The sequence below is a fragment of the Papio anubis genome, chromosome 17 (genome assembly GCF_008728515.1).
Source record: "Papio anubis isolate 15944 chromosome 17, Panubis1.0, whole genome shotgun sequence".
Taxonomy (NCBI): Eukaryota; Metazoa; Chordata; class Mammalia; order Primates; family Cercopithecidae; genus Papio; species Papio anubis.
The window spans coordinates 25390630-25403484 of NC_044992.1; the positions used below are offsets into that span (position 1 = coordinate 25390630).

General features: G+C 38.1%; 1 protein-coding gene across 6 annotated transcripts in view; it reads right to left on the reverse strand.

Moving 5' to 3' along the window:
• The window catches only part of MYO1D (myosin ID), a 382230-nt gene that overhangs the window by 151713 nt on the left and 217662 nt on the right, over nucleotides 1-12855 (reverse strand). For all 6 annotated transcript variants that reach the window (XM_017950496.3, XM_017950498.3, XM_017950499.3 and 3 more), the window contains 3 exons: nucleotides 11177-11321; nucleotides 10544-10648; nucleotides 1157-1270 (listed from right to left, as the gene is read on the reverse strand). In XM_017950496.3, coding sequence (XP_017805985.1) covers nucleotides 1157-1270; nucleotides 10544-10648; nucleotides 11177-11321 — 364 coding nt within the window. The remainder of the gene's footprint in view (nucleotides 1-1156; nucleotides 1271-10543; nucleotides 10649-11176; nucleotides 11322-12855) is intronic.

Here is a 12855-nt window from a genome sequence, read left to right on the forward strand (position 1 = left end):
TTGAACCTGGGAGGTGGAGGTTGCAGTGAGCTGAGATGGTGCCACTGCACTCCAGCCTGGGGGACAGAGTGAGACTGTCTAAAAAATAAATAAAACAAAATAAAATAAAAAAGAGTGTCTTATAATATCATTTTAGCCTTAGTTGCAATCTATTGGCCTTTCTATTGAAAGGAAAAAAGGTATGTGTGTGAGGGGGTTGGGTGAAGGGTGCATAGTGAAGACAGATCTCCACCCCATAGTCTAAATCATTCTAAAGCATTCAGCAAAGCCAGGAATAGTTTGTCTTCCTTGTACCTTATACCTAAAAGGACCCCTGACTTAGCAAAATAAAACTGTAAAACAGTATGTTTCCTATTGCCTCTTGCAGCAACCAAAAGGATTTAAAATAATCTCTAAGTAATACTCCTCATAGTTCCCAGTATTAGACAAACACAGTCTTCCTTCTTCAAGAACTAACAGAGGAAAATCACGTGACACATGAAAAGATCCCATATTCCGGTAGGATCTTTCCGAAGAATCAGAATAAACAGTCACTTATAAAGCAGACTCTGTTAAGAAGGACAAATTACAAACAAACAAATAAACAAACTCGTATTGAGATTCAAGGAGATACCCACAAAATTTCATATTTTAAATGAAAAATGATGATGAAATTAGAAAACCATATGGTTATAGTGAACAATAAAGTGGACTTACACCAGAGATCACACAATCAACAACTAAATATGCATCAAATATATGGTGAAGAGAATTCTGGAAGCAGCATACATTTTACATTTAAAAGAGAAAAAGTAATATTTTAAGTAATCCCCTACCGATTTTCTACCTAATTCCATTTCCATATAAAAACAAACCTTATGAAAACAAATAAGAAAATGCATTATACACCAGTGCACTTAAGCAGTGGATCAGGAATAGAGAAAGATCACAAAGAATCCGTAGTCCTTACACTTTAAAAAACGTCTGCATTTATCTCTTGGAAACTTTGGATCCTCCTTTTAGAAAACTGTACATTTCTACAAAACATATGACACATAAAATTTCAGGAATTCATGGGCATCCTAAAGCTCCAAAGAGCTTCAGTCTATTGACCTATTAGTGGTCCATGAGCACCAGGTTAAGAATCTTTATCCAGAGAGAAGCACAGAGGACTTACATTGTATAGAGGGATAGTCTTCATCACCTTGTACTGTTTAGTGGGATCCATTTTATATAGGTGACGGTCAGTGACAAAAATTGCTCTGTCTTCCACCTTACTAAATCGATTTACCTGTAAGAGAACAAACCAGTAAATCATAGTATCTCATCAATAATGAAATCAAGTTGGCTGATTGTGAAGACAAATTCTTTAATAGATATGAACCATGTATGGCCACTCTACTGGATGCAATAAGGATTTAAAAGGAGTAGTTGTGTCCAGATTTGTGGAATTTGGCAATTGAAATTTTACAACTGAACATGGAAAACAAGAAAACCATAGAATTAAAGGACTGAACATATGTAACTCAGACACCATCAAGTAAGTAAAAAGGCAAATCCAGAGAATGGGAGAAAAACTTTGAAAATCATACATCTGAAAAGGGACTTGTATCTGGACTATGTAAAGAACTAATAGAAATCAATAACTAAAAGGCAAATAACCCAATTATACAAAGAAATAATATGAAGCCCTTGGTTATAATAAGAATCTTAGACTAGTATATAGGGATGAGACATATAGGAAACTAATAAGTAAAAATAATTTCATATAATGATATAAAGAAAATAAACTAGATAATGAGATTGGGAGAAATTGTGTGTGTGTGTGTGTGTGTGTGTGTGTGTGTGTAGAATGCTACTTTATTAGATAGAGGCTCATGTTCAGGTAAATTCAGAGAAGATTCACATGTTCAGGTAAATCTTTTCCTAAGAGCAGAATTAACCACAGGACATTTTATAAGTAAGTACTTAGCTACTTAGACTTGGGTAATAAACACATATGTATTTTAAAAAGATGAGGGTCGCACTCTGTCACCCAAGATAGAGTGTAGTGGCTCACGCAGTGAGTTGTTGGGACTACCAGCATGTGCCACCACATCCAGCTAGAGTTGGATACTATTTTAATCAATGTACCTAGCACTAAAAATTTTTGAACCACTACGATGTCATGTTTTTCAGTAACTAGAAGGAAAAAGAATGCAAACCAAACAAACAAAAACTTAAAACGCCCTCCTCAACTAGAAAAGAAGGCATAGTTGTGATCCATATCCCCCATTCCCTCTTTCAAATTCTTATTTCCAAGATGCAAACAAGGAAGTTAGAGATCAATTTGAAAACTTTGTTAGCTTCGGTAGGCTATTTAGCTAACTAAATTAAGATTGGCAGGATGGAACATAGCAGGATATATTGCTATAGGGAGGATACAGCAAACTAAAATTTAAATTTTAGTTTGAATTTTATTCAATCTTCTCCCCTTTGCCCCATAATTTTAGAAATCAGTCAATTCTCTAAGCATTTCCTTTATAACCAAAGCACATTTTTTCAATCTTCAACTTGACAAAAATGGTGTCTGTAATTAAGAGTAAAATAGAATCTATATGGTGGAATAATTATTACCCTTAGTCAAATGACTTTACGTAGCAACAGTTTTTGCTACAACAGAGGATTGGCACTTGTCAGAAAACTTGAAACAGAGTGAGTGAAGAGCTTCCATAGCAGCATTTTTCTAAGCTGTTCTGTTCCAGCCTTATGTGAGGTTTTGTGAAAGTAAGGGTTCCATGGATAAGTTGGTTTGAGAAATACTGCAAACCACAGCCTCCACTAGGGATATTCACATCCCACGAATATATTAAAGGCTCTGAGAATTCTGCACTTAAAGAGCATGTTTAACCCAGTATTTCCAAAATACGTTTAACTATGAAACCCTTTTTCAGCACCTACTAATATTCAATAGAACACTGGTTCTGTAAAACCCATGGTGAAGAACACTTACTATCACTTGTATCAGTCTTAGAGTTCATAGAGAATATCTGAAATAGGCACTGAATAATAGCTAATCCCAGCTACTTGGGAGGCTGAGGCAAGAGCATTGCTTGAGCCCAGGAGTTTGAGGCTGCAGTGACAGCCTAGGCAACAGAAGACGACCCTCTCTGTGTAAAAAAAAAAAAAAAAAAAAAAAATATATATATATATATGAAAGAAAGGAAACAATAATAAGTAAAAGTCATGCACGTCATCTTTGGTGGAATCATGCTGAAAAACATATGAGTGTAGGGCAAAAGAATATGATTTAAAAAAACTTGTTACATAATTTCATAAGGTCATTCCAGAGTCGAAACAAGTAGGTCCCATGTCCTTTTTATATGTTCCCGAGTTAATCTAAAAACAACAAACAAAAACCTCAAAGCAGCAACTGTATGAAAACACTGTTTGGAAATATTACATTTTTATATGCAAAAAATGTAATTTCTAAAGAGAACACATCACAAATCTTTACCTTCTGTTTCAGCAGCTTAAATTATCCTCAAAATATGAATTGAGTGGGAAGGACATCAGGTAACAAAGTAAAAGCCTTAGATTGCATTAATTTAGCTATATCAAAATGGCAAAGGAAAAAATTCTACATATAGATGGAAATTCCAGACTTATAATTATGGCATAAAAGCACTCTTTTCTTCCACTTAAATTCATACAGTAATAGAAAAACTAGATTATAGACTCAGCATTAGATAAACCCTCATCTTGTTTCTTCTATTATCCAAAACTAAAATCTTCAACCAAAGAAAAAAATTCCTAGCATTTGTTTTTCCCTAAACACTACAAGTGATCTCTGTCTTTAGGTTTAGTCAGTACCACGGGGGCCACAGATAAAAGTTCATCTGGAGAGGCAGACAAGGAGAAAACACATTATGGGTGAAAGTAGCTATTTACAGAAGTCTTTCACCTCAAAGGACATTTTATAACGTGGTTAATGGAAAGTGGCTGTTTCAGAGAGAATCTAAGCATAAAGAAGAGGGCTTTACTGAAATCCTATCAAGTTTACCTTGGCATAGCCTTGGGACTGAAGTTTCTAAAGTCGTATTTAAGCTACAGGGTGAACAAAGAGTATTTTGCTTTGAACTTGGAAATACAGGGACATGAATAAGAATGCTTCAGTTTTTAATCCAGCAGGACCCAGGTAAAGACATGTTCTCTGTCAGACATAAAATTGTCATTGCTGGAAAGACAGAGACATCAAGGGTTTCTTTAGTAAATGACCTAATTCTTAAAACCATCCTACTGTCTTTGATCAACTGCTCTGATTACTAATTTGATTTCCCAGCCGCTTGGTACTAAAGTATACTAGAGAGTGAATATGAGGACTCACTGACATGGTACATTCCTTTGTTATATTTACAAACTGACATTATAGCTTATACATTTCTTGCGTGGGTGTGTGAATCTGGTTAGCAAAAGTCTTTTCTTGATAGTCTGATCAACTCTAGGTATACTTATAAAATAGAGTTTCTAAATCTCAGAGTTCAGAACTAAACTCTGGAGTGTGGTAACCCACCCCAAGATACTGCCAGCAGTCTTTCCTTGATGACATTTATTTCATTCTAACTGTAACCAGCTGCTCTCTATTTTGTTAAAAAGCCTCTATCACACTGATGACTGGGCAGGTGGCTCATGCCTGTAATCCCAGCACTTTGGGAGGCCTAGACGGGCAGATCACTTGAGGTCAGGAGTTTGAGACCAGCCTGGCCAACATGGCGAAACTCTGTCTGTACTAAAAATACAAAAATTAGCCAGGCATGGTGTGTGCACCTGTAATTCCAGCTACTGGGGAGGCTGAGGCAAGAGAATCGCTTGACCCAGGAGGCGGAGGTTGCAGTGAGCTGAAATTATGCCATGGCACCCCAGTCTGGGTGACAGAATAAGACTGTCTCAAAAAAACAAAACAAAAAAACAAGCCTCTATCACGTTGAGTTGACCTCTTTCTTCTTCCTTATACTGTTCAAACACTGATTGTGATATAAGAAATATATATATATTTGCTCATCATCCCAGTTCCTGACACAAATCTCTCAAAACTCCTGTGATTTTATGAGTGACAGAGGTTATAGAATCACCTTTTGTTATGATATTTATTTAGTCTTAGTCCCAGATTCCCAACATAAGAGTTTCTATCTGCTAATCAGGTAACTGGTGACTAGGAGCTCCTAGATAGTTTCAGGATTGGGGCTGGTTGCCAGAAAGACCAAGGCATGATTAGAGGGTTGGAATTTTCAGCTCCACCCCTTAAGCTTCATGGAAGGGAGAGGGACTGGAGATTAAGTTAATTACACATAGCCAATGATTTCATCAACCATGCCTGTGTAATACAACCACCATAAACTCAAAATTATGGGGTTTGGAGAGCTTTGGGGTTGGTGCACACATCCACATGCTAAGAAGCCATAATCTTTGCCTTTTAATTGTGGTGTATTTAGACCATTGACATTTAATGTGATTATCAGTACAGTTAGGTTTAAATTTATCATTTTCAATTTGTTTTCTATTTGTCCCATTTGTTCTTTGTTCCCTTTTCCACATTTCTCTGCTTCTTTTGCATTGAGATTTTTAAAAAAAATTTCATTTTTCTCCTTTGTTGGTTTATTAGTTATAACTTTTTGTATTGCCATTTCAGTGGTTCTTCTAGGATTTGCAGAATACATTTATAACATATCACAGTCACTGACATTATATCACTTTATGGTATAAAAACCATACAATAGTATATTTCCATTTCCCCCATCTTTGTGCTATTGTTATCATAAATTTTACTTCTACATATATTATAAACTCTACACTACTTTATCATTGTTTCCGTTTAAGTAGCCAATTGTGATTTTTCATTTAAAAAATTCTGGCAAAATACACATAACAAAATTCTCGATTTGGATCATTTTTAAGTGTATAGGTCAATGCTTCATTGGCATTAAGCACATTCACATTGTTGTGCAGCCATCACCACTATCTATCTCAAGAACTTTTATCATTCCAAACTGAAGCTCTATACCCATTAAACAATAACTCCCCAGTCCTCTCTTTCCCCAACCCCTAGAACTACCATTCTATTTTCTGTCTCTAAGAATCAGATCATTCTAGGTACCTTATAGAAGTGGGATCATACAATATTTATCCATTTGTATCTGGTTATTTCTCTTAGTATAATATCAAGGTTCACCTTGGTTATGGCATGTATTTATGGCTTTTTATCCATTGTATGGCTATACCACATTTTCTTTTTCTTTTTTTTTTTGAGACAGAGTCTTACTCTGTTGCTCAGGCTAGAGTGCAGTGGTGTGATCTCAGTTCACTGCAACCTCCACCTGCTGGGTTCAAGTGATTCTCATGCCACAGCTTCCTGAGCAGCTGAGACTGCAGGCCCATACCACCATGTCCGGCTAATTTTTGTATTTTTAGTAGAGACGGGGTTTCACCATGTTGGCCAGGCTGGTCTCGAACTCCTGGCCTCAAGTGATCCACCCGCCTCGGCCTCCCAAAGTGTTGGGATTACAGGCGTGAGCCACCATGCCTGGTCTATACCACGTTTTCTTTATTCATTCATCCATCGATGGACACTTCAATTGCTTTCACCTGTTGGTTATTATGAATAATGCTGCCATAAATATTGGTATACAGTCAATTATCTTTTAAAGACATTTAAGTAAGAAAAGACATGTATTTGTCTATGTAGCTACCACTTCCCTTGCTCTTCATTCTTTGGTGCATGTCCACATTTTCATGTGGTATAATTTTCCTTCTGTTTAGATGACTTCCTTTAATATTTCCTATAGTGTTTATCTTCAGATATGTCTGAAAAAGTCTTTATTTCACTTTGGTTTCTGAAAGATATATTTGCTGGGTATAGAATTCTAAGTTGTTGCTGTTTTTTCACCAGTACTTTAAAGTACTCCAGTGTTTCCTTACTTGCATTGCTTCTGACAAGAAATTGGATGCATCCTTTCCTTGTTCCTCTGTGTGTTTTTTCTCTTTATTACTGGTATTGAGCAATTTAATCACAATTTACCTTAGTATAGTTTACTTCATGTTTCTTGTGTTTAGTGTTTGTTGAGCTTCTTGGATCTGTGCGTTTAACATTTCATCAAATTTTGGGGAAATATCAGCCATTATTTTAGAAAATATTGTTCATTTCTCTCTTCTCCTCTCCCTCAGAGACTTCAACTGCTCCTCTATTAGGCCACAGGAAGTTATCTAACAACTTCCTGATGCTTTGTTTTAGCCTTTTATTTTTCTCTCTGTGTTTAATTTTGGGTAGTTTTTATTGCTGTATCTTCAAATTCACTAGTTTTTCTTCTGCAGAGACTAATCTGCTGTTGATCCCATTGAGTATGTTTTTTCCTCCCTGGAATTGTATTTTTCATCTCTACAACTTCATGCAGGTCATTAAAAAAATCTTCCATGTGTTTATTTAACATGTTCAATCTTTCCTCTAACTTTTTGAAGATATGGAATATAATCATAATAATTATTTTAATGACCTTGTCTGTTAATTCTATAATCTATATCAGTTCTGGGTCAGTTTGAATGATTAATTTTTTTCTCTCCTTATGAGTTGTAGTCTCTTGTATGCTTGGAAACTTGAGTGGATGTCATATGTTGTGAATTTTACCTTCTGTGAGCGGGATATTTTTGTATTCCTATAAACATTTTTGAGCTTTGTTCTGGTTAGGTTACTTGGGAACAGTTTGATCATCTCTGGTTGTGCTTTCAAGATTTATTAGGTAGGATCAGAACAGTGTTTGGTCAAGGGCTAGTTATAACCCTCTACTGAGGCAGTCTCTTGTCAGTGCTCTATTCAGTGCCTCATAAATCACAAGGTTTTCCAATCTGGCTGGTGTGAACAGGCACTAATTGCAACCCTGTGTGAGTACTGGGTATTGTTGCCTATAATCCTTTTGGGGTGGTTTCCCAGCCTTGAGTTATTTCCTCATACACACATATGTATGTGCTGATCAGTACTCAGATGAACAAAGTGAACCCTTTACAGATCTTCAGAGTTTTCTCTCTGTGCAACTCTCTCCTCTCTGATACTCTGCTCTGCAAATTCTAGCTGCCTTAGTCGCTCTCTCACTATTGAAAAGCTTTGTCTTTGTCTACTGGGCTCTGCCTGGGCTTCCCTGCCTGCTCATCCTGGGACTGGAAAGTCTCTCAAGACAGAAAACTGGCAAATTGCAGGGCTCATCACCTCATTTTTTCCTTCATATTTCAGGGAACACTGTCTTTCCTTGCTTGATGTCCACTGTCTTGAAAACCACTGTTTCACATATTTTGTCCTTTTCTCCCCACATATATCTTTTTCCCACTTTTTTCTTTTTTTGAGATGGAGTCTTGCTCTGTTGCCCAGCTGGAGTGCAGTGGCACGATCTCGGCTCACTGCAACCTCCGCCTCCTGCGTTCAAGCAATTCTCCTGCCTCAGGCTCCTGAGTAGCTGGGACTACAGGTGCATGCCACCACACCCAGCTAATTTTTTTTGTATTTTTAGTAGAGACGGGGTTTCACCATGTTGGCTAGGATGGTCTTGATCTCTTGACCTCGTGATCCACCTGCCTCAGCCTCCCAAAGTGCTGGGATTATAGGCGTGAGCCACCACGCCTGGCCTCCTGCTCATTTAAATAATATCACTGTATATTACTGTATACATATACAATTGATTAATCTAATTACCTATTGATACATATTCACGTTTTTTCCAGTTTTTCTGGCTGTTACAATGTACAAACCTGTATATCTTTCTCTCTGGGTATCTGTGCAGATATATTTGTAGGGTAAATATGAGTTGTGGAATTCTTAGATTAAGTGGTATGAGAATTTTAAATTTTGATAGATATTGCCAAATTGTCCACTCTAAATTTTTAGACTATATCTTATACTCCTACCAAAAATGTCTTCTTATATCCTTACAAACATTGGTTATTATCCACACTTTAAAGACTGCCAAATTTTTATAGCTGAAAAATCAGACTTCATTATTTTGATCTGAATAATACTGTAATTATTATTTTTTAAAAGATCTGAAATGAAGCACGTGTAAAATCACCTAAACTTGGGCCTTTGTAATGAGGTAATTCTTTGATAATTTTCTTAATTCCTCCTTTGTCTATTGCCATATTTACGTTACTGTCTCTTCTTGGATCAACCAAGTCAATATTTTAAAAAAATTACAATTTCTTTAATATTTTAAAATGTATTTGGATAATTCTACAAAATACTCTTTTAATGATAGTTTCAATTGTTCTGTGTTCTTCTAAACAAGTATTTTAAGGTTTTTTTTTTTTAAGACTATCTACGTCCTTTGCCTTCCATTTCCCAACTTCCATTTGCCCAACTGTTATCATCTTCAGGTAAATAGCAGCCCAAGTATCCTGCATGAGACAAGCAAATATATTCACAGCATGTAACTTTTCCCTCACCTTCCAAATCTCAATATGCCCTATTCCTTTTTTTTTAAACTGAGTTCTTCCTCTCCCAAACCCTGTTTTATGGAAATAATGTAGGTATAGGCCGGGCGCAGTGGCTCACGCCTGTAATCCCAGCACTCTGGGAGGCTGAGGAAGGTGGATCACGAGGTCAGGAGAGCGAGACCATCCTGGCTAACACGGTGAAACCCTATTTCTACTAAAAAATACAAAAAATTAGCCGGGTGTGGTGGCGGGCGCCTGTAGTCCCAGCTACTTAGGAGGCTGAGGCAGGAGAATGGCGTGAACCCGGGAGGCGGAGCTTGCAGTGAGCCGAGATTGCACTGGGGCAGTCCGGCCTGGGCGAAGAACAAGACTCCATCTAAAAAAAAAAAAAAAAAGAAATAATGTAGGTATAAAAAGTACTAAATGACCATTAAATATAAAGCAGATATACAGCTGCTGTGAAAGATACACATGCAGTGATATACATACAGCTGCTATGAAAGATACACATGCAGTGAAATACAAATCCCTGACTTCAAAGAGGTCCCTGCTATCTAGTTTTTTTTTTCTTCTAGTTTTAAAAAGAAATTGGCTGGGCATGGTGACTCAGTCCTGGAATCCCAGCCCTTTGGGAGGCTGACGCAGGTGAATCACCTGAGATCAGGAGTTTGAGACGAGCCTGACCAACATGGTGAAACTGTGTCTCTACTAAAAATACAAAATTAGCCAGACGTGGTGGTGCATGCCTGTAATCCCAGTTACTTGGGAGGCTGAGACAGGAGAATCACTTGAACCTGGGAAGTGGAGGTTGCAGTGAGCCGAGACTGCGCCATTGCTCTCCAGCCTGGACAACATGAGTAAAACTCCATCTCAAAAAAAAAAAAAAAAAAAAAAAGAAATGGTTATCACTTCCCTAAAGAAGGCTTTATAGCCTAACTGTAAAGTTGTAGTCACCTCAGCCATTCCTACAATGCCTCAGCACAGACAGGTCTAGTGCACTGATGATAAAGCTAGTTATGTACCTACTGTTATGTTTTATTACAGGCTTACTTAAGTGAGTTTCATCTGAATCAGTCTTTCCTTTCCAAGATCATCTGGTTCAAGCTTGCCTTACCTTACGGACATGACAGGAAAAGAGGACATTCATGTATTTGTCCTTCCGTTTCAATTCATTAGCAACAGGGACAAAAGTGCCTGAGGTCTGAGGTGTATCTGGCTTCTGAAAGAAAAAGGAAACAAGACAAAATGAGTATGCTTAGCATTGTAGAAGGAAAGGCAGTCTTTCAGTGTACTGCTTTATAACTATCCTTATATAGTTTCACACATGCGCTCTTTATCTCCTCACCCCAGATGGTAAGTTACTAACGGCTGTTGTAACATCAAAGGTCCTATAAAAATTGTAAAATAAGGAATGAGAGAGAGGAAAAAGTGTAGGTCTGGGAATAATTAATATAAAGATAGTAATTTAAAAATTATCACTGAATGATATAAGGAAAGGTTTAAGTGTCAAAGGCCAGGTTATAGAGTGTATTTAATATATATGGATACAACACAGAGAACCCTTTTTAAAATGGGACAAACATCAAACACTGTACATTTAGAAGCAATCAAATGTTTTAGTATCTCATAGAAATTATTTAGTTTCTAAAGGTGTTTTATCCTTTCTGCAAATTCTCTGGAGAAATGTTCTTTTCTTTTTTCTGTAGAGGAAGTAGGAGTAGATTTCACATTGTTCCTTTGGACTTACTGAAGCAAGATAGTTGCCCTCCCAGGCCCTCTGGAGCCCGAGGTCAGCCCTTTGACCCTTCAGCATTTCCATGGCTGCAACCTTTGCCCTGACCTGGGGCAGGTCTGAGGCAGGAATGCTCTTGATGAGCTGGGATGCTCTCCATCTACAAGTAAATAGACAACATGTTTAGACTTTAGAAATGCAATCACATGGATTCTCTCTCTCTCTCTTTTTTTTTTTTTTTTGAGTCTCCCTCTGTCTCCCAGGCTGGAGTGCATGGCATGATCTCAGCTCACTGCAACCTCTGCCTCCCAGGTTCAAGTGATTCTCCTGCCTCAGCCTCCTGAGTAGCTGGGATTACAGGTGCGCACCACCATGCCTGGTTAATTTTTGTATTTTTATAAGAGACGGGGTTTTGCCATGTTGGCCAGGCTGGTCCTGAACTCCTGACCTCAAGTGATCTGCCTGCCTTGGCCTCCCAAAGTGCTGGGATTACAGGCATGGGCCACCGTGCCTGGGCTCCATGCATTCTCAAAAATAACTGAAGCTGTCATTAAGTAGAATGAAATCAAAGTACTGGCATGCTAAAAAAAGTAAAATGTCTCCAAAATACACACAGAAGTTGCTAAAATACATATCATTTTATGTAGACAGATCTTTTCTAAAACTTGCTTTGTTGTTTGTGTGTTTTGAAAGCAACTAGAACTTAGTGATACATGGGCTCTCATAATATTTATATTTAGGGCATAGAAAATTGGATTCATCATTCATTCATTCGACGAAGGTTTTCTAGGTGCCTGCTAAACTCCCGGTGCTGTTCTAGGCAGTGGGGGCACAGTAATAAGTTAAACAAAGGTCCTTTCTGCTAGGGGCTTGCGTTCTGGAGAGGAGTGACAGACAGCAAATATATGAGTAGACATATAGTATGTAGGATGGTGAAGGTAAAGCAAGGAGGACAGGGAGTGTGCAAGAGGGAAGGAGGAGCAGGTGTGGTTTATATAGGGTGGTTTATATGGGGTGGTCTGGGCAGGCACCACTGATAAGGATAGATGAGCAGAGACCTACAGGACGTGAGGGAGCTGGTCATATGGAGACCTGAGCCAGAGTGTTCCAGGAAGAGAACACAGCAAGTGCAAAGGCTCTGGGATGTGAGCTTGCTTGGTGCGTTAGAGGAGCAGTGTAAGGAGCTGGGAGAGTCAGGGTCAGAATCCACAGAGCCAAGAGACCATGATCAGGACTTTGGCCTTTCCTCTGAATGAGACGAGAAGCCATTGGAAGATTTGGAATACAGGACACGACCCGACTCATGCTTTAAAAGGATCATTGTGGTTGCTGTAGGCTGGGAACAGGAAGACCTGTTAGATGGCTATTTCCGTAACACACGTGCTACAGCAAGGTGGCTTGGATCAGGGAGGTGGAGGTGGAGGTGGAGATAAGTGTTGGTTCTGGATATTTCTGAAAAAAGAACAAATAGAATTTGACAATGGATTAGATCTGGGGGCCAGAGAGGATTTAAGGACAACTCCAAGATTTTTTGGCTAAGCAACTGAAAGCTTAAACCAAAAATAACCTGTTCCTGATTGGGAAGAAACAGGTACAAGTTCTCTTATGCTCTTGGCAGCATCCTAGCTCTCTACACGATGCTTATATCCTCTTTTCTGACACAGGAGCTTGAAGCAGAGAGGTTGGAAGCAAAC